The 22,273-nt window shown below is 38.0% G+C and overlaps 1 protein-coding gene across 9 annotated transcripts in view; it reads right to left on the bottom strand.

The window, feature by feature from the left end:
* The window catches only part of ST18 (ST18 C2H2C-type zinc finger transcription factor), a 290,499-nt gene that overhangs the window by 10,995 nt on the left and 257,231 nt on the right, over window positions 1-22,273 (bottom strand). For all 9 annotated transcript variants that reach the window (XM_072734747.1, XM_072734745.1, XM_026011271.2 and 6 more), the window contains 7 exons: window positions 19,647-19,762; window positions 12,909-12,971; window positions 11,992-12,060; window positions 9,407-9,469; window positions 8,995-9,075; window positions 7,856-8,077; window positions 2,439-2,527 (listed from right to left, as the gene is read on the bottom strand). In XM_072734747.1, the coding sequence (XP_072590848.1) occupies window positions 2,439-2,527; window positions 7,856-8,077; window positions 8,995-9,075; window positions 9,407-9,469; window positions 11,992-12,060; window positions 12,909-12,971; window positions 19,647-19,762 (703 nt within the window). The remainder of the gene's footprint in view (window positions 1-2,438; window positions 2,528-7,855; window positions 8,078-8,994; window positions 9,076-9,406; window positions 9,470-11,991; window positions 12,061-12,908; window positions 12,972-19,646; window positions 19,763-22,273) is intronic.

The following is a 22,273-nucleotide window of genomic DNA, read 5'->3' as shown; positions in this document are numbered from 1 at the left end:
GGCCTGGGGAATATTAGGTTACACCTGCTTTAAAAATCATCCAGGGAGGGATCCCTGGGTGGCGCAGCGGTTTGGCGCCTGCCTTTGGCCCAGGGCGCGATCCTGGAGACCCGGGATCGAATCCCACATCGGGCTCCCGGTGCATGGAGCCTGCTTCTCCCTCTGCCTGTGTCTCTGCCTCTCTCTCTCTCTCTGTGTGTGACTATCATAAATAAATAAAAATTTAAAAAAATTAAAAAAAAATCATCCAGGGAACCATGGCTGTGTCCAAGCTTTAAAGTAGGGGACTACGGGCTGGCACATCATCAGAGAAGACCTCACATGACTCTAGGCCCTCCCTGACCCTCCACTGACCACCGACCTGAACTCAGGTGGATTATTCTTTAGACACAAGTCATTGTAGGTTCTCAGGCTTTAGATGAGCATTAGCCCCTTGCTCCTCAGATTATGAAAACACATACTTTTCCAGCTTCCTGAGCCATTTAGAATAAATGCACTTCAGACCCTAGTCAATGTGGTCCAGCCATCTTGCTGCTGCTTCATGTCCTATGAAAGCTCAGCTGAAGATGCTCAATTTATAAAGTACCCTTGAAGGATGTGTGTGCAGTCCAGCTGCCCCCGAGTCACCATCCCCATCTCTCAGCTGTGCGCACGCAGCCCAGATCTCACTGGCGCTCCGAAAACTTCACTGTAGTTTGCTATACTGCCCACAGCTCACCACCTTGTTCTCTTTATTAGGAACAGCCTGTGATTTCTATTATGTTTACTGTTAACGGTGTTCCTGGTGTTCTTATAGTGAAGATCCATAAGAAATATTTTCTTCACGCACTCGGTTCCAGAGAAAGTTTTACTCTGAATATACTCACTGACAGTGTCTCATAGTGATGACATTCTCCTTTCGCTTTGGTGTCTAAAAAGCCGAAAGTCAAATCTGAGATTCCTTCTTACCCACTGTGAAATGGCTTGCTTCACACATTCCTTCTATTATCCTCAGGCTTCTCCCACTTTGCCTTCTTATCTTTGATATCCTTTTGTCTCATTTTTTAAAAAGATATTTTTATTTATTTATTCGAGAGAGAGAGGCAAAGACACAGGCAGTGGGAGAAGCAGGCTCCATGCAGGGAGCCTGATGCGGGACTCAATCCTAGGACCCCAGGATCACACCCTGGGCTGAAGGCAGGTGCCAAACTGCTGAGCCACCCAGGGATCCCTTTTTTGCCTCATTTTTTGAATTAACTGCTAAGTAGCTTTTTCTAAATGTAACATTGCACCCCCCATCATTTAAATAGTGCCTGAAATAAGGTGACAAATAAATAAATAAATAAATATTAAATTGTGCCAGTTTGACAGAAAAAGTTCTAAGAGGCAGTTGAGAAGTGGAGAATATTTCCAAGGAACAATGAAAACATCTAGAGAAAGCACTTTAACTTAGCATTTAAATGCTGGGAAGAATGTCCAACACAGTTCCGAACCTCTAACTTTTTTTATTCCTCCTCCACAGGCAAATTGACCCCCTTCATCTCTTAGTGGTGGCCCCCAAGGAGCCACTTGAAGTATGCATCTGGCAACAGATGAAAGCCTCACAAGGGAAAGAGTAGGAAGCTCAAAAGTGCTTCCCTCCCTCAGATACTGTATACCTTCTTTTTTAAAAAAATTATAGGCAAATTAAAAATATTGGGCAATACTTTCAAAGAAATAAAGTATAAATGGTTACCTCATTCCAGTTATGTGCCAAAGATCCATCAAATAAATCTTCCAAAGCATAACAATGCTTTGCCATTGTTTCCAGACACTTTAGGCTGGTGTTCTAAGGAAACAACACTTCCCTGAGATGGTATTGATGAGAAGTCTTAGGAAAAGAACTCAAGAATCAAAAGAAAATTGGAAGATCCAAAGCTCAGAACCGCATCTATTAACTCAGAGCTCAGAAACTGCATCTATTAACTTTGACAAGGCATGGACACTAGGGAAATATGTAGGGAAATATAGATATAAATTTAAATAATCCAGATTCGTCATAAAAATATCATTTTGAGGATGAAACAAAATTTAAGGACTCAAAGATCAATGCCAAAAACTGTAATTTGACAGAAGGCTTACACCAGGAACACACACGCACATACACACACATACTCATGCTCATGCAAAAGTGGTCATTTTGAGGACTGAAGGACAAAAGTTCAGCCTGTGTGTCTTAATCCCGTGAATAACACTGTTTGATTTTCTGTGTTGGAGATAGTTATGAGAAAGGAAGGAAAAAACCCAAGTAATTGTTCTTTAGATGAAGTTATAGTTTTAGTTCAAATTTAAGGAAAGTGTCCTTCTTTATACATGAAAACTGCACTTCCCTTATAGAGAATAATGTGGCATGTGAATGCTTTGGGGAACTATGGCTGAGACCTCGGTAGGGATGGCAACCTCCAGCCCTGTGCTCTTACCGCCAGTTGCTTTGAGCTTGATGGTCATTAGTTCTTCTGAGACCTTGCCCTTTTTGATGGCTTGTGCATTTAGAGGACATCCAGATAGGCTGTGAGAATAGAAATTATACCAATGTGTGAAATGCATATTATTTCTTCTTTTTAACACATTACTTCTTACAAAAATTAAAGTTTTCTACTCACCCCTTACTAAGTCTGTGTCTGCCTATTAATTACACTATAATCTGTAGTCTCTTTGTAGAAATAACATATTTATGAAAATGAAAGCAAAGGCTCTCAGATAATGTAATAATGTTTTGTGTTTTTGTTCTTTAAATCAAAATTCAAATAGCTGCTGCTGTTATCATTTAAGTAATCTTGTTAAAATGTTACCATTCTGCATTCACGTAAGTGCCTTTTTTAGGAGTGGTTACTTTATTTTCTGTAAATGCAAAATGATACATATATGTCACAAATAAGAATTGTTCCAAGCTAGTCAAAACTCTGAATGATAAAGCAGAATCTAGTTCTTCTTGTTTTTTATGTACTGTAGTCTGATCTTTACAGAATGACTTAAATTAACACAAACCCAATATAACATGACCCCAAATAATACAAGCTCAAAAGTAAAAATAAACAGGTGTATCACATACTGTTTGGGGATGGGAATGTTTCTAATTTATTCTCTAACTTTTTAGACATTATTTTTCACTAAAAATTCTCTACCCTGAAAGGAGAATGAAAGGAACCACTACAAATATAATCAGATATAATACACCTGTGGATGGTGTATTGCCCTGCAGTGGGGTTTACACCTTTTCCTTAATATTGTGCCCTTCAGCTATGCTTCCTTTCTTTAATGTCATCTGTTTTATTTAAATTGCACCAAAATGATAATGACAACATTGAACAAAACTTGTTTGCTGTAGTTCATGATGAGATGATTTTGTTGTTCTAAGCAACCATTAATTCTTGTGCAATTTTGTTGTATTTTTGGATACAGTTTTTAAATATCATTAAAAACTGTCACAATCAGCCACTTAGAATATTTTTTTCCCACAGAAATTTGGTTGCAATTCATGTACAAACAATCATTTTCAATCCAAACATTAGGACACTTGGCAAAGTGAAAAGAAATGTTTCTGAAGCATGGCCCTTAATAAATGTTTGCTACATGAATGTGTTTTTTCAAAAGATTTATTGATTTATTTTGGCGGGGAGGGGCGAGAGAGAGACTGAGGGAGAGAGAGAGAGAATCCTAAGCAGACTCCGTACTGAGCTCGGAGCCAGATATGGGGCTCAATCTCATGACTCTGAGATCAAGAGTCGGTTGTTTAACCAACTGTGCCACCCAGGCACCCCATGAATGTATTTTTAAGTGAATTCAAGGTTATTCTATATGAAGATTATATGAAATCTAAAATAATAGGCATATAATACTATATAAAAAAAGAAGGCTATGTGGTTTGCCAGAATTTTATAAATTAGGAAATGCTTAACAAAGGAAAATAAAATAATGAAAAAGTTCAAACACAATGATGAGTCAGATCTATTTTGTAAGCTTCTTGCTGTGAAGTACGGCCTGTATAAATTTCATTATTGTTTTTCTTCTGAAAAGTTTGCACAAGTCTGTCTTATTTCATGTCACATAGTGTATTCTCAGAAAATGGCCATTAACAGGATTAATACTTCATTGGTAAGGCGGATTTAAAGTGAACTGTAGTGAGTCAGTTGGTTGAGTGTCCAACTCTTGATTTCAGCTCCGGCCATGATCTCAGGGTTGTGGAACTGAGCCCTACAAGGGCTCCGTGCTCAGTGGGGAGCCTGCTTGGGATTCTCTCTCTCCCTTTTTTTCTCTTCTTCCTTCCCCACCCCTCCCTACTCCCCCCATTACTCTCTTTTTCTCCCTCAAATAAAATAAATATATCTTAAAAAAAACACAAAAGTAACCAGTAGTAAGTCCACTTGTCAGGTAATGGTAAGGCTATTCATAGCTCAGAACTTTTCTTCTAAACAAGCTGCTTTTTTTCCAACAACAAGGCAATAAATTGCCCTGTTGTAACACAGTGGTGAGGAGAGCTAGCAAAGGGTTCAGAGCTGTGGGACTTGGAACCAAAGGGTATAGTCAAGTTATGAAAGTGAAGTTATGGTTTCAAAATGTCACTTGATAGTTTGTATCTTCCAATGTTGTCACATCTTCCAAACTATAGTTTGGAAACAAATCTTAAGTCTGAAAAAATTGGAAGTGAAAATATTATAAAGAGTCATGCTTCCTTTTGAGGATGACCACGTTGTCCATGGAGCTTCCGTCTGCGGCTCAGGAAAAGCTGGAGGTTGGCTGGGGTGTCACTGTCAAAGTTAAGGCTTCTTATTGCAAAAGCAGGAAAAAATGCGTCATGGTTTTGATCAATTTGCAATTTTACTGCATATAATGGCAATTTTAGACCATATCTTCATCTGCCTTTCTAAAGCGAAATAGTAGGTGATACAATTTATATGGATATCACTCTTTATATTTAAAAGCCTTCAAAAAAAATACCCCTCAAAAATGGCAGTTATGGCACAGCACTAAATGAGGTCTACTTGTCACCTAGAAGTTCTGGTTCTAAACCTACAAAGATCTTGTGTGTGTGCTTTAATATAAAAGCATTTGTCGTCTCAGACTGCCTTTTTTTCAAAGTAGAAGTCTGTCATGCGAGACTTAAAGCACAGTTTTAAAATAATTAGTCTGTAAATATGATGCTGATGCAAATGCATGGATCAAATCACTCTTCATCATCCTCTAAGCTAAGTTTTGTTATTTTTCCCATTTGCTGCAGGTCGGAATGAGAAAAATCACAAAACTGACCTCTGAGAATAGCTGGGGAAAGACTTTGAGTCTGGCACACAGCAAGACCCGCTGAACGCCAAGGATGTGGACAGGCAGGTGCTCACTTCGGGGGCTCTGTGGTCCCAACACGGTGTGCAAGGGCAGCTCCTGAACTTCCCTGAGCTTGTCCTCTTGTGTCAATGGAGGATAATTGTACTACCTCTGTAGTGCACAGGGTTTGGTAAGGATTAAAGGAATAAACCACCTAAGGTACTTAGTGCAGTGTTCTCTGCTGGAACAGAGCGTGCCCTGAATAGATGTCAGCTATTGTCAGTGATAGAAAAGAGTGCTGAACAGCATCAGGGACTTGAGGGCCAAATGCAGGATGTATAAAAGTGTATCATAGGTTAAATCGTGCTCTTTCAGCATAAGGCATTCCTACCTTAATGAATTATTAACGAATTATTGCATATATACACATATGTTGATATAGTTTTTATGAAACGGAAAGGAAATAGTCTGGGTTCGACACCATTATGCGCCAGACTATAAGCTTGGCACTTTATTACACTATTTCATCGCATTCTACATATACTAAAGAGAAGCATTCCACCTTAAAGAGGGTACCCCAGAGTGAATTCAGTCTCTTAAACCTTTCAAGTAGCAAGAGAACTCTCTAGTGAAGAACAGTCAAATCTGAATTACTCACTTGTTTTAACATATAATTATTTCCTTTTTCCTAGAAAATAGTACCTTGGCATTAAGGTGGAAGCCTAATTTTTTAACTCTTAATATTCTTTTTCTTATTATAAAACAGGTAATATGTACGTAGATACATACAGTGCATATTTGCAGTTTAAAAATATTCTCAAGGGGGAATACCTTTACCCTCAACCATAAGCATATCTGAAGCTCCCCATGCCTTCAACAGTTGTCTTTCTTGCCCCAGTTAGAACCACTGCCTTGAATTGTAGGTCAACGGTTCCCTCGCTTTTTAAAATGCGATTTTGCTACTTGTTTTTAACTTTCTGGAAACAGAAGTATGTCATACATGTTCTTCAGCAATTCTTTTCCACTCAGCACTGTTCTAAAATACACTCAGGACACATCTTCATTGTCACTGCTGCGTGGCAGCCCCCTATGCAGACACCACTGCTTACTTGCACACTTCGTGGGTATGTGGGTTGTTCCCAGAGTGGACTTAGCAGAGTGATGCTACCACAGACATTCTGAGACATGTCTCTGGGCTCCAGTGTGCAGGAGACTCTCTGAGGCATCATCTTGACAGCTCAGCATCTGGGTGGCAGGGCATGTTCGTTTGCTCTTTTGCAACTTGACTCCTTAAAGGCACTCTGCGACCTGGAGTGTCTCTACCAATTACTTTTCCGCCCCTAGTGAGAGCCCCTGCTGCTCTGATCCTCACCAAGCCTTAGTGTCATCATATAAAACCTCATGATTTTTAAAGATAGTTCTGTTGTTGCCGACTGAGGGATGTGCTCATCATAGTCCAGCATTAATATTTCATTGTCAGTGTTAACATGGAGATTACTGAGTCCATGATAAGAAAGTAGAGCTACTGTGCAGTTAATATGCCATTAGGCACACTTGATTTGTGACTGTCATTCCCGAATATGAAATGAGGATACAAACTCAGAATAAAACAATGTGTGCTGTCGTGAACATGACCATGCATTTGAAAATCAAAAAATAAACCACTTAAAAAATGTAGGTTTTCTCGATAAGCAGGTGTGGCTGTGTATCCACTTGAGACATCAATTCCTGAGACGCTTACATTTCTGAAGCCATTGATATGTATCTTTAAAGTCAAACAAGATATAGAATGTCCCAGTTTTGCTCAGTGCATACTGCTCACAAGCAAAGCACCAGGGCTCACCAACGCCTCATGGGATTTTAAATCCGCATCATGCACAGGGGCCAGAAGACTAGCAGGGCCCTCCTTGATTGGAGAGGTGTGTAGTGAATCTCTAGCGCCTTTTCTTTAGGTAGAATGTGAACCAAAAAGCTGGACTAAGATCAGTGTTCCCAACAAAGGACCCCATTGAAATCCACGACACTCAGTGATAAAGGAATTAAGTCATTGTGAAACTATAAAGGGTTTTCTAAATCTCTCTCATCCTGTCGTATACTTAGTAGTCACTGTGTCATTCTCTTTCTGGCTGCTGGGGATGAGTCACATCTCCCCAGAAGCAAAATAACTACAATTTGGCCTGAAATTGAGCCAGTCTACGAGAGGGAGGGACATAAATATGTAAAGAGAAAGTTTACAATTACACTACATAATAGAGTAAATATCACCACTTGAAATTGAAGTGAACCATTAAAAGACTAAACCATTAAAAAATAGCAGCATAAGCAAATTTGAGAATACAAAAAACAAATGCAGTTTCTATAGCACTTGAAAACTGTGTAGTAAATTTTTGGAAACAGAGGAAATAGCACTTTTCATTCTTCAAAGGAGTCGACCCTCTATCTGGCAAGACTCGCTGCAACCTCTAAAGTGCTATGATGAGTGAACTCAAGGAGGGATTCCCCCCTCAACCCAAAGACATTGAGGTGACACACAATCACAACAATCACAACACAACAAAAGGCAGAAAACGAATGTTACCTTCTATGGGTGACAAAGACATTATTTACATGGCCCAGCCCATTGCAGCCGGGCAAGGGACAGTGTGGCAGCTCTTGTTTGTTCAGTTTCCAGGAGAGGGGGGCCCCATTGAGAGGATTCTCCTTCTGTCTCTTGGCAGCCAGGGGACAGCCAGAAGCAGTGCGGTGGGATGTGTATTTACCTGATATGTGACCTTGGCCGTCACACCCTATCACAGGACATCTAGAGAGACACACAGAGACATTACCAGCCGGGAGACAGCCAGATAGCTCAGGCAAAGCACTGTGGGGAGGTGAATAAGAAGGCAGTGGCAATTCCATACCATACAGATGGCAACTGGTGGAATCGAAGAACTTTGTAAAATGCCACTACAACCAGCAAAACAGCATTATATTAGCAGAAATAGTGGTCCACAGGCCAGAGCTAAGCAAGGTTTGTGCATTACCTCACACAATCTTCCCTGCAAACCCACTGGGCAGAGAGTTTACTATCTCATTTTTTAGGTGGGGAAAATGAGGCTTCTAGAGCTTAGGTAACTTGTCACCCATTTTACAAGAAGTGGGGTCAAGTTCATGCCCACACGTTTAGCTCTAGAGCCAACCACGTAGGCACCATGCTACACTGCCTCCAACCAAAGACCACGGGTATAAGATGTTAACCGTGTTGCCCGACATTACATAGCCCCTTGCCCATAGAACTGGAATGTTGGTTTGTAAATGTCTAAATAATGCATTTAGAAATGTTGTAGAGCAAAAATTTAAGATAAAATTTCACCTTAACCAAAATTAAAGTTTTTTTTTTTTTTTGGAAACGCTGCCATACTTGTCATGCTTGTACTTCCATCATGCTGTTCTTCTTTAAAACAATTGGAAAAAGTATAAACTTTTTGTGGTTTTTTTTTTTTTTTGCATTATCAAAGAACTGCATACACAAAGCTAGGAATATGACAATTTTCTCAAGCTCTTAGACTCTCTGCTGCTTCAATAATCCTTGCATTTAATGGGGAACCTCCCCCCCCCGCCCACCTCCCACCAACCTCAATCAATGCTCAGTTGCATCTCAACCAATGTCCCGCCTGCTTGACCAACAAGCTACATCTGGCCACACCTCAACTGCCACACCTCAACTGTCACACTCACTTGAGTTCAGGGTCTTCTTTTTCTTCCTTTGTAGGAGTCATTTTGACACCACCTTTCCTGGCACGGGGGCAGCCGGACAAACTAAGTATGCAGACAACAAAGAACAAAACCAAACCACATGATCTCACTGGCCATTGCTGGGGACATTCTGCTTTCCCTACTTCAGAAATGGAATTGGTCCATGGGGTGCTTGGGTGGCTCAGTCAGTTAAGTGTCTTCCTTCTGCTCAGGTCATAATTCCAGGGTCCTAGGATCAAGCCTCATATCAGGCTCCCTGCTTAGCGAGGAGTCTGCTTCTCCCTCTCTCTCCGTCCCTCCCCCACAAATCCCCACTGGTGCTCTCTGCTTTCTCTCTCAAATAAATGAGTAAAGGTCTTTAAAAAAAAAAAAAAAGAAATGAAATTGATCTTACCTTCTGTGGGAAGCATAGTTTCCAGTCACGTGCCCTGAACCATCACAACCTGGGGTTGGACACCTGGAAAAGGAAAGAACAGAGCGTGCGGGCCATGTAGTTATAGTGGAGGGAAGGCGGTCATGATACATTCAAATAGAACTAAACGGAATGAGCTGCTTTTTGTGGAACTCTTTTTCCTCAAATATAATGAGTTTTTGGCTAAGAATACATTTTTAAAGAAAATGTTAAGGTAGATAACTCCTGTGTAATGCTAAGGAGACAGTGTGTTAGTTTCTACCCTACCTGCGTTTTTTCTTCATTTTAAATTTTATTTTGGAAGGAACCTGAAATCTGGCCCACGACCTACTACCAGCCTTCTGTCTATATCATAAAAAGTTTTCCTTTTTCTGCTTAAGAAGAAAAGTTTTCCAAATTGTTTTTGTGCACAATTTATTTTCTTTGATTTGCTCCACTACCACAATAATCCATTAAATGCAGATGAACAAGAGTGGTATGTGCGAGCTCCAGAGACTTGGCACATTAATATAGTTGCCAAAGAACCTAAGTCATTTGCACCTGGTCTGTTCTGCCTCATGGACCAACTTAAATGGCCTTTTGGAAAATCTACCAATAGCTATTATCAACAATCAACTGCTAAATTTGGAATGGAAAGGGGAGAAGAGGAAGGGGAATCCAATTCTACTTGGAATGCTGAATAGGAATAGGCTTCAAAATACACTTGAAAGTAAAAACTGATATAACTTCTCACTATTTGTCACAGAGGCTGTTTTAAAACGTTTGCTTTTCTGAAGGTTCCTGTGCACATTATTTTTGTTACTATTTCACTATATGCTCACCCTGATTCAGATTTCTACTCAAACAGGAGAATAATAATAATAATAATAATAATAAATAATAAATAATATCATTCATTTTCTTAAACTCTAACCCACTGAACTTGTATGAAAATGCTTTTATATCCAATCCTGATAGAACATGGAGAGTAAATGCTTTTTCTTCCAACAAAATTTAAAGTCTCATGCATCTCTGCAGGCTAACCAGAGAAATCTGCATTGCACCTTTAACCAACCATTTAAAGATAGAGTTTGTATTCTATATGGCAGGAGAGGATTGAACGCTGGTCTTTTTCTATTAACATTTCTCATAAAATAGTGGTTTACTAGCATATCGCAATTATAAACAAATCTGTGCAAATGAACTTGCTTTGAAATTCTACTTGAGTATCTAAGCAATAGGTCAATAAAATGTCTTTTTCTTTTTTCTATAGAGAAAACCTAAAGAGGCTATTTATCAGATGGCTGTATAAAACATGTAAATACTGAATGTTGCTATAGAACTTCTCAATCTACATGTTTTCAAAGTGTTATCAACATTTTTTTCTAGAAATAATGTTTAGAGAAAATACTTAAGAGAACCAATAGCTATTATTAAGGCATGGAAATGTACAGGTTTAGAACAATTGAGTAAGATTGAATCATAAGCGCTGAGTAAGATAAGTAAGTCTGATTGAGTAAGGCTGCCTGGCAACTTCTCCCTTTTCAATCTGTTGGTCATGTCTTGACCTAACATTCTTATATTTCAGCCTAGAAAAATGGCAATCTATAGCATGATTTCCAGGATCTATACTGACACAATCAACTTTACATATTGAATATGAGAAAAGTTGCATATTATATAGTTCCATTTACTATTTCTGGTATTAAAATTTCCGTTTCATATCTGTTTAAAATCACATTCACATCTTCTTTCATAAACTTATTCTTTGTAATTTTTAGAGAAAGAATTTTAAACAAGCTAGAGAATGGAAAGACTAACAAAATATTAAGAAAATGAAAGATCTGAAATTTTACTTGTGATTTAGACCTCAATGTTGGTTCTGCTACTTACACAAATATTATTTTATCATTAGACATAGTAATCCTCATTTTTCTTAAAATATTATTATTTGCAAATATTTCATTAAGTTTGCCTAATGTTATTGCTTATCGTTTCTAAATTTATGCCCTATTATATTTTAAAGGGTATAAGGTAGGTTATAACTTTTTATTACCTATATGTAATATAACAAGATGCAAAAAAAGTGAGAAATTTGGAATAAAGAAGAGAAGAATAGGAAAAATAAAATCAATAAGTAGAAGTTAATATACACATGGCTTTGAGATCCTGTAGACTCAGTTGGGTACTGAAAGTGAAAGATAGTCACAGGATTCAAAATTCCTATAAAGTAAAATATTATACTGTTTACTTAAAATTAGATGATGAAAGTGCTTTGCCACACTTCATGGGTCTGATTTAGAGTATAGATTCTGATATCAGCAGAAAAAAAGAATTATGTTCAATTATTCCATTGTTATTTTAAAAAATGTTATAAAGGAAAAAATCCCCAAAGCAAGCAAATGAATTAAATTAAATTACACCGAGGTTGTATTTAGTCATTTGACCTTTGTGGTAAAAGGATGCATTGGTTATAATTTGGTTAGTCATGATTTAGTACTTGTTAGTGAAGACCCACACGGGTCTTGAACGAGGGGAGTCCTAACACAGCTGAGGAAGAGCTAGGAGTTCATGAGTCCAATACTTACTTAAGCTCCTGAGAGTTAGCAGCCATGAGGGATTTAAGAGTCTTATCTGCTAAAGGACATCCAGAAACACTAAAGAGGGATGAGAGAAACAAAAACAAAACACACAACACTGACATATACAGATCAAACTCAAATGGTATCTTGAGTTTGTGAACATATGCTAAATTTACTGGTGACCAGCAAATGGGAAAAATATAACTAGATTATAATCTGACTTTGCTACTCTAACCAGTCTGGGCTTGTGGGCACTTCAATTATTTCTCATAGACTCAAGTTTGCTATTTTATCAAATGAAGGGCTTTAACCCAATGAGACTCCTCAACTCTAGAATTCAGGGATACAATGATTACCGATTTGGAGTGCATTTCCACTGCACACCAAGGAGTGATGTCTTAAAAGTTTAACTGGTGCCCAAACGGAAAGCAAATCACACCAATGAAGAAGGTAAGTGAAAAGATTAAACACAGCTTTTTTGCACTGTTTAACACCTTGACCTGCTGTTTGCCCAGGGCTGAGGATGCCACACCCCACAAAGTGGTCAACCCAAGTCATGCTACTTTCTTATCTTGGTTTCACTTGAGTCCTAAAGCTAGACAGAGCCAAAGCCCTAACATAAACTCTGTCTTTTGGCTTATAACCTGCACAATAGGTTCGGAAAACTTTTTGTCCAAAAATCATGACTTCTATACCATAGAAGAACCTGCACAATAGGATTGGAAAACTTTTTGACCAAAAATCATGACTTCTATACCATAGAAATAAAAAGCCAGATGATTTAAATTAGCTTTATTGATGAGGGAAAAAAACCCAAAGCCCCAACTAACCCACTCCTCAATTCCAGATCCAGATAGTATCTTCCTAGAATGGGTGAGAATGAATATTTACATTAGAATAAGATATTGTAAGCTATTAGGTACCTGCGATGGGATGCATAGTTTCCTGTGACATGGCCACTTCCATCACATCCGGGCGTTGGACAGCTGAGTCAATAAAAAAATATAGATTTAAAGTCAAGTGCTTCTCACAGATTCATTTGCTCTATCTATAGGTTATGAGGTAGCTTCCCTTTTCGAGATCAGTTAGCACAGCACAGGACACGCAGGAGCTAGTGAACCAAGGATTTATGTTATCTAAGAACCAGCAGAACAGCTAGAAAAAAACTGGCATGATCTGAAGGTATTTGTTTTCAAGATCGTATTAATTCTCAGACTCAAATCATGCAGGAAAGTGATGCTAAAATATATGCCCCAGTGATGTAAGCCAACAACCAATGATGTTTTGTTTCTTTGAAAATATAAATGTTATAAACCTGTGTTTTATAATGAGAGCGGCTCTTAGGAATACTGGAACCAATTATATAACAGATTCAGAAAGGAATTTCTGTGAGTTTGAGGGTTTTTTTTAAGTAGACTCCATGCCCTGTGTGGAGCCCAATGCCCAGCGTTGAGTCCATTGTGGGGCTGGAACTCACAACACTGAGATCAAGACCTGACATGAGACCAAGAGTCGAATGCTTAACCAACTGAGCCACTCAGGTGCCCCAGGGATTTTTGTGAGTTCTATAAAGAAGGTCATCACAGTAACTTAGTATGTATCTTAGAAACTATCTGAAAAAGAAAATCTTTGAAAATACTACATATACTGGAAAGGGAAACTAATATTTTAGATGGGAAAGTTGCTGACGATATAGAAACTGATAAGAAATTTAGTTATTAAAGCTTGGGATCAATTTTATCCAAACCTTGAAACCATCATAGACAATTGCTAATTAACCACCAGAGCAGTAGGCTCTCCAGGCCATCTGCCAAAGACCAGAGTCTGTACTGGTGCACTCCATGGTATCTCAGAAGCTGGTCACATTCCGTGCATCTTATGTGTGTCTTAAAAATAATATAAGAAGATTCACTTCCATAGTTAATAGATTCCTTCATTTCTCAGTCATTTATTTTCCTCTAATGCTGCTCGAAAGTCACTTATCTGTAGTAAGCAGATTGACCCCAGCCTACTCAGCGCTATTTGTGGTGGTGTTAAAGGAAAAATCAGCTACGTCATGCTGCCTGGAGTGAAGGCTTATCCGTATGTGTAGGATACAGAGATCACCCCTTGGAAGGTACATTTAGAAATAGATGGCCAACATCCAAGATTTTCTGAAATGTCACCTTAGGTTTTGCTTTGTTCTCCTGTGAGCTACTTTCTATCATCCTCAGGTAATCTAAAGAAACTATATGAGTGGGCAGCCCCGGAGGCCCAGCGGTTTAGCACCGCCTGCAGCCCAGGGCGTGATCCTGGAGACCCGGGATCCGGTCCAGCGTCGGGCTCCCTGCATGAAGCCTGCTTCTCCCTCTGCCTGTCTCTGCCTCTCTCTCTCTCTCCTCCCTGTGCATTCTCATGAATAAATAAATAAAATCTTAAAAAAAAAAAAAAAGAAACTATATGAGTTAGAGCATTTCCATCTCTCAGAGAGATATTTGATTTTTAGGGCTCAATCCAAGCTGAATTTACCTGGCTCTTCCCCCACCCCTCTCCCTAGAAGGGATATTAGGAAAATGTGGTAGCTATACATACATGTAAACAAGTAAAGAAAAAAAAACAATGATTAACATTTGAGCTCAGTTATCTTGCAAATACCATTCACCCACTAAATGGAGAAACACTCTGTTCTGAACACTATACAATTGTAATATTCAGAGCATGAGAGATCTGTTGTAATTGCCTGGGAATCCCCATTTCAGAAATACATGGCCACCTAGTGTGCAAAAACAGCACTGCATTTTATTTTATTTTATTCTTAAATTGTATTTATATTTTTTAATTACTCCTATCAATACTGCTGGGAGAGGCAAAGATGCCAATGAGTTCTAAATCAGGGACTAAGTAATAAAGCATGCATTTAATTAGCTGCTAATTACTTTTTTTTAAGTTTGGTGGTATAAAGAGGTCAAGGAATAAAGAAAGGACTGGAGACAGCGTTGTTCTGGGAAAAGCTCTTGTTTCAGATTCTGATACAAATTACAAATTTTCAATGAATAATCTTACCCAATTACGTGTACCCATAGGAGCTTGGTGAAACGTTCTGAGTTGGTTTGCAAATGAAAGTATTAACATTTAGAGAAAGGAAACAAGCTAGTTAGTTCCTTCAGTAAGTGGCCCTCAAACTCTAAGAAAATTTATTCTAATCAACGACATTAAAAAATCTTATTTTGCAAACAGTTTCTGATAATTAAAGTACATTTATCTGTTAGAAACATAAAGCAAAAGATAATTTTTAAAAAAGATGAAACTGTAGAGTATTAAGACTTTTCAAAACCAGTCTATTAGCACATACATTAAGACCAGCAGTATCCACTGAAGCACTCATCTGTCTGGAAAATTAGGAAAGAACCACGATGTCTCTAGAGTTAATTTTCTAAGAATTCATGATTAGGTTATATTTCAAACACTGTTCTAATGTTTTTAGAACCCTTCCTCTTTTGTATTTGCTTTGTCCCAGTGAGAAGTGTCCATCACAAAATAATCTCACTTCATGTCTCTGTTCAAAATGGTAATGCAGGTTAATTAATTTTGTACATGACGTTTAGTTTGGAATGACTCTCACAATTTCCAAAAATCTACCTTCAAAGGATGAAAATTTGCCTTGTTTGAAGATACTCAAAATTATATGAGGAAACAAAATCCATACAAAGATTTTAAAAACTTGAGTGGTAGCTCCACAAGGGAGTAAGTGAAGAGCTAATCCCACGTCACCTCCTGGGAGAAACAGTGTTTGGCGAAATGGAAGCTCGAGCGTATGTGGCACTACATTGGCCATGTCGCTCCAGCCACTGAGTCTCAGGTGAACATTAAACTCATACGAGAACCTGATATTTTACCCAGTGATGTTTGCCTATGGAATCCACAAAGAATGAAGTCTAAGACTGTGTGAGAATCAGTCACATGTCAACACAATAAACCAGTGCTGCCCTAGCAAAAATTTCTTTGAGCACTTTCTATGTGCAAGGCCTGTAACAGCATTTGAGATGTGTTCCCTGCTCCTAACTCACTGTTCATGTAGCTGGGAAAGTGAGAGGCACCACAGCAAATACTATACATACGAGATGGTATGGATGTAGGAGAAAACAAAATCAATGAAAGAACACCTTTGGCCTCCTGGTGCCTCCACTCTAGTGGGGAAGGAAGACAATAGAGAATACAGGCAAGCAAAATGTGTGAGTGGATTAGAAGGTGATAAATACTGAGGGACAACTGGAGATCTGTTAAAGGGGATAGGAATATCAGGACTGGGGGACTGGTGGTGATAAGTAGCCAGGAAGACCCCTCAGGTAAGTGGCACTTGAGAGAAGAGCTGAGGGAGGATGCGGACATATGGCACCCTGCTGAGGTCAGTCGCAGAAGGAATCACAACAGTGAGGCCCCGAAGCCTTAGAGGAAAAGAGAAGAGGTGGCTGGTGAAGAGTGAGGGGCAGGGTCTTGCGGAGAGGGGAGAGATCATTCCCTGTGGCCATTGGAAGTGGGTCCAGAGGTAACGCAGGCCTGGGAGTCCTTGGAGTCCAGATGGTTCTAACACTGAGAACTAAAGAACTGAGTGTAGACAGTGGAGAGAAGAGGTTCTGGGACTGAACTCTGAGACATTCTATCTTTGGAAGGCTGCCCAGGAGTCTAGGCAGGTGAGGTGAGAAACTGCCCTAAGATGTGGTATCCTAGAAGCCAGGTGCAGAAGATAGAGGAGGAAGTGATCAGCTCTGTCAAGTAGGGTCAAGAGGACCAAGAAACCACACACAGATGGATTCTCTGGAGAAATTAAGGATGATGCCAGTGGAATGATGAGGTGAAAGCCTGTCTTGGAGAAATTCAGGGAGATACGGAGCCACACTTTGTTGAGGAGGTTAGCTACAACAGGGAGAAGAGGCAGGGGATTGAGGTGAAAGCCAGTTAGGAGAGGGTCTTTAATTTTTTAATTAGAAAAATTGAAACATAACTTTTATACCGAGGGATTCAGAAGATGCTGGTGTCTAAAAGGAAGGATTACTTTTTGCTAGAATCTCTCATTGATTGGCAGCTTTGAATATAATTGTGTATGAATATACTTTAATATTTCACCATTTACACACAGAAAATGCTTTTCTGCATGTCACTTGCTCCCTCACTTACTCATGTGAAGCACCACCCAGCCAGGACTATATGCTTGCTAAGGTTGTAAATGTAGAAAAGCCACAGTTCCTGTCTTGTGTTTGCCTAAAACACGTCCTGCCCCCTCCTCCCTCACCGTCTATCCTGATATCTCTACTCCCTTGCCTGATAACTGGAGGTGAGGTGGAGAAGGAACCTAGGAGAGCCTGCCATCCTGACAATGCCCAGGCCAACTTGTGTCCACGAGGGATTGGTGTGAATCACACTCTAAATTCTAAGGACCCACAGTCATAGATCTCCAAGGTTTAAAAAAATAGGGCCACGCAACTGATCTAAATGCACAATCTTCATTATTATCCTTGTAGAAATGTGGTGGCAACACCTGCGCTGTCCCAGCACACACGTTTCTCTGAATTTCCCCACCTCGGACTCCCTTCCCAGCCTCCATTACTTTGTAAGACTTATTTTCCAATTATTTATCCAGTATTTTCTTAACCTATTTGAACTTACAGTACAAATCAATAATATCAGATGCCCAGTTTGGGAAAAAAGAAGCTTTTTGCTCCCATGGCAATCATTTTTCTTAGTTGTCCTCCCGCGTCTCCGAACAGCCTCATTTCTGTGTTCTTTGTAGGCTTCCTCTTTGCCTCTCAAGGGCATGTGGGGATGTGTGTCCTCAAGGCCTCAGAGTGTTCTACGCCTTTCTTTCTATACTTTCTCTAGCCTCATGATCTCATTTCTGAGTCTGTACATCAGTGTTTTATTCTGTCCATATCAATGTTTTAGGTGACTTTCCTGACGTAGTCCAAGAGTGTATCCAGCTTCAGAGTAATTCTGCACGCTCTTCTTAAAGCTCCGTGTCATTAATTCACTTTTCTTTTTAAACGCCCATGGCTTGCTCATGCAAGACCTGCAACCAGGCAGTTTTCCCAGGGCTCCAGCCTGCTTGACTTCATGCCTGCCCTCTCTCTCTCTCCAGGTCCTACTGGTTCTTAGGGCTCAGCTCAGAGTTCCTGCTCCTGGAAAACTTGTCCCTGCTCCTGGCCTTTACTGAAGTTTTAACTAGTACCTACTGCCATTGGGTGCCCTGGTCTTTAAACTCTTGTGAGTCACAGAACCCTTTGGGAAGGTGATGAAAACCATAAAATCCTTTACCCAAATAATAATTTACATTAAGCATTATAAAGCTCATAGACTCCCTGAAGCACCGACTTGGACCTTTTTGGGTCAGAAGTTGTCAGATTAAGAACTTCTTATCAAAACATAAACATTTCCTCAACTCATTCATCCAATCCAGAGCAACATTCTCTATCCCTAGACCCATTTCCTTCAAGGTGCTTTCCAGAAGGGCAGACATATGCCTAGTACATAGTAGGCATGTGAAAAATAGTTACTGAATAAATTAACAACTGTTCCACTGCCACAGAGAGAATAGCTAGACCCAACTAGTCCTAAAAAGATGTGATCCTTAAGATCCTTAAGAATGGATTCTGGGTCTTTCACTCCATCATCACAACTGACTTTATAGTATCGCTGAACTCATCATCATGAAAAATGTTAACTGATTTTTAACAGAATCCCAAAATTAAATGGAAAAATTCCACTCCAAAGAGGAAAAGCTGGCCTCTGCTTTCAAGGAGAATCTCGGAGTCTGTGAGAGAGGTTAGATCTATAGGTAGTAGGTTTTCTGTATCATCCTTATGCTAACAATATCATAATTATGTTATGGAAAGAAACATTAACTTGCTAATAGATTTTAGGGACTTCCAATTTACTGCAGAATCAAAAAGAAAATGGCTGCCATCTGTACCTCAAACACATGCAAAATTTTAAAAATTTCAACATAATAATTAAGTTCTAATTGTGATTAGTTTCTCAAAAAATTTCAATAGAGGCATGAATTAATGTACTTCCCAATTAAGAAAAATGCGTATGCCTTTACTGGGCAAAATGCAATAATCTTGCTTAGAATACTATGTCCTAATGGTCTATGCCACAAGCATTAATAATTGTCACATTATGAAAACATATTATCCACTAGGCATTTCATATTCTTATAGATTGTTTCCTTAGATTATCACAATACCATGAGATGACTATCGATAGCTCTTCTTTAACAAATGAGGTTCAAATGAGTTTGAAAACTATATTTAAAGCCATGAGACTAGTAAACAGTACTATGGAGGTGCTGCAGTTCAGCCTGACTCAATGGAGCAGAGCACAGTGGAACGTTCTGATTAGCCAAACAGAACAAAACACATAAACATTTCTAATTGTTTTATATTGTTTTTGTTTTTTCAGTCATCCCTTAGCCTGAAATCACGTCACGTACACTTTTTTCCCCATAATCCTCTAAATTTTAAGCATAAATTTAGGTATGTATCGAACATTTAACTATTGACTGGTTGAAATTGCCCTAAAACACTCCTCAAGTCAGCTATTTAAACCAGGATATTACTACTTAAAATTATGAACTTGACTCTCCTAATTCTAGAATCTCACAGAATATGCCATTGAAGATTGCTTACGTGATTAGTTCTTTTTTGAGATCTCTTGCATGGAGCTTGGGTTTAGGACTTGGTATGGAGGCCTCTCCAGGAAACTTTTTTTCCTCTAAATTTTCTAGAGAGCTCACTGGGTCTTTCTGGAAGAAAAAAAATATAGAAGTATAGAAGGCATTAGGGCATCCTGGAAAGACAACTGTATTTGAAGTCATCAGGGTGGAATTTGAGTTTTTGCTTAACAACTTAGCCAATATTCTTCACAGGATTTGTACACAAAATTAATAAGGTGATAAGTATAAGGTTATATCCTAATTATTATGGACCTCTATCCTTGGTGAAGAATAAAAAAATTATAATTCATAGGGACATATTTAAAAGTTCACATTTTGGCAAGTATAACTACAGAGGCATTTCTTGAGCTATATAACTAATACATTTCAGATTTTATTATATAATGAATATTTCCTAGAGAACATAAGAATAGTTCTTTATATACATAGCAGCCATTGGTAAAACAAAAGAAATATTGCAAAAGTGAGCTACAAGTTTTTGTTTTTGTTTTTTTTTTTTGAACCACAAGTTTTTAAACAAAAAAAGAATAAGTAAATTTAGGCTAACAAATGTCCTTTCTAATATACAAATAATTAACATCTAAATTGTTTGTTTAAATATATAATAAATGGTCCACAATATTTAGCCATTGAATTTGATTCTTCTGGATAATTGCTTTTATTCTCACATCACTTCCTATTTTAAGTTAACTCTTTTGCTAAGTTGGTATCGTTTAGTCACTGGATGAAATTTCTTGCTGAATGATCACTAATTTTTGTGGCCTTCTTCTGAGCTTAATACTGATCTTGATTTCATAAGGAAGACTTAGTAATCCTTTCAAATAATTTATTTACCACCTGATATATTATCTTACAGAAGACTAATGATGGTATTCCTCAATTACATAATTAGCTTATTTTCATTTTAAGCTTATATCTAGTAAATATAATACTTTCTGGATTTAATACGAAATCAGATTAGCTAATATAGAAAACTATAGAAATTATTCTAATTCTCAAAAGTACTGAGCTCTTTAAAATGAGATAACTATTTTGAAGTTTTCAAGGTAAGTCTCTTTTAAATCAAACGGACACAAAAATGCGATGGCAAAAGATAATTTTAATAATCCCGTGTCTACACTCAAAATCAATGGAAGAGAATGTCCCTGGGTTTTCCCAACCAAGGAAAAATTCTATACCTTTATCTCAGTCATAAAGGTAAGTGTAATTTTTTTAAATTAATTACTTGGATAACAATTCAACCATTTTCCACAAACCCTATAGTGGTAAGTACATTGGTAAACTATTTCAAGTAAAGCTATCTTTAGGCCAAATTAATAAAATCTGGCTTGGTACAATTTCTTTCTTCATATTATTTAGAAGTCAAAGTTCTCATTTTTTAAAATTGATATACGTAAAAATAGTAGGAGATAACAATACACCACTTAAAAATAAGGAGAATGGGTCTTGATTATAATTGCCCTCTAAGATAGAAAGAGAAGTACCACTTTGATGAGACTTCCATGGAATCTATAGCAAAGTAGATGGATGGTGCTTATCCTTTTCAAGTTTTATAATATAAATGTCTAACATGAAGTAATTCCTAATTATAAGACCCTAAACCTTGTAATGCCACCATCTATTCCATTTGGTGCTACCTGGATTCTACCCAGGTAGTGTTTCCCACTACAATTTATAAATGTCTTGGCTTTTTGAAAGTAGATACAAATGCTAAATCCAATATTGTCTCAGTGTGGAGCAACCTTTGTTTTTCTGTTTAGATGCTGATTTTTTTATAATGGCATACAGTGAAAAAGAGCCTTTTATTATTTTCTCTATGATAAAATTAAGTATTCCTAAAGTATTCCTAAAGGCATTACATTTATAGGTGAATATATAAAATTTGGCTGCTGAATCTATACATTATTGAAGACAAAGGAATACATGATTTTGAAGGAAATTATCAATTATGAAAATTTAAGTTATTATTATAACTAAAATGTATATAAAATAATGCTTGCAGAATATATTGCATTTAATTTGGTATAGTAACATATGGTAATGTTTAAATAGAATAATTTTATTGGATATGGCCTTTAAAATATTTTGTGTTCTTGTAATAACTATGGAATCCTATGTATGCAATTACATTATGAAATAATTGTCTTTCCGCTTTTCTTCGCTCAGCATTCTACCCCAAGACCTGCAGAGAGCGTATGTACTAAAATATAGGTGACCATCACTGAAAGGATTCTTAATTTTGTTGCACAATCTATTAGATAAATTTTTAAATAGCACAGAGTAAAAAATAAGCCAATGTCATTTGGAAGAAATTTTTCCAAAATTTAAAATGTAATTTTAAAAATAATAATTTTATCCTGTGGATAGTGAGAGAGAATTTGGCATAGATATATTGTGTTTAGAACGTATATGGATGCAATGAAATTCCTTTAATGTACAGATGGAAGTTTATATTGATTTCAGTAAAGACCAGAACATAATGGTAACATGAATAACAGATAATAGCATCTGGCACTTTTAACATTTTAAGCCCTGAAATCTTTGGAGAACTGACAGTTGAATGGAACTGACAGCCCTAGT

This window comes from Vulpes vulpes, chromosome 13 (genome assembly GCF_048418805.1).
Source record: "Vulpes vulpes isolate BD-2025 chromosome 13, VulVul3, whole genome shotgun sequence".
In the NCBI taxonomy this organism is placed as follows: Eukaryota; Metazoa; Chordata; class Mammalia; order Carnivora; family Canidae; genus Vulpes; species Vulpes vulpes.
This window is presented reverse-complemented; position numbering and strand designations above follow the sequence as displayed.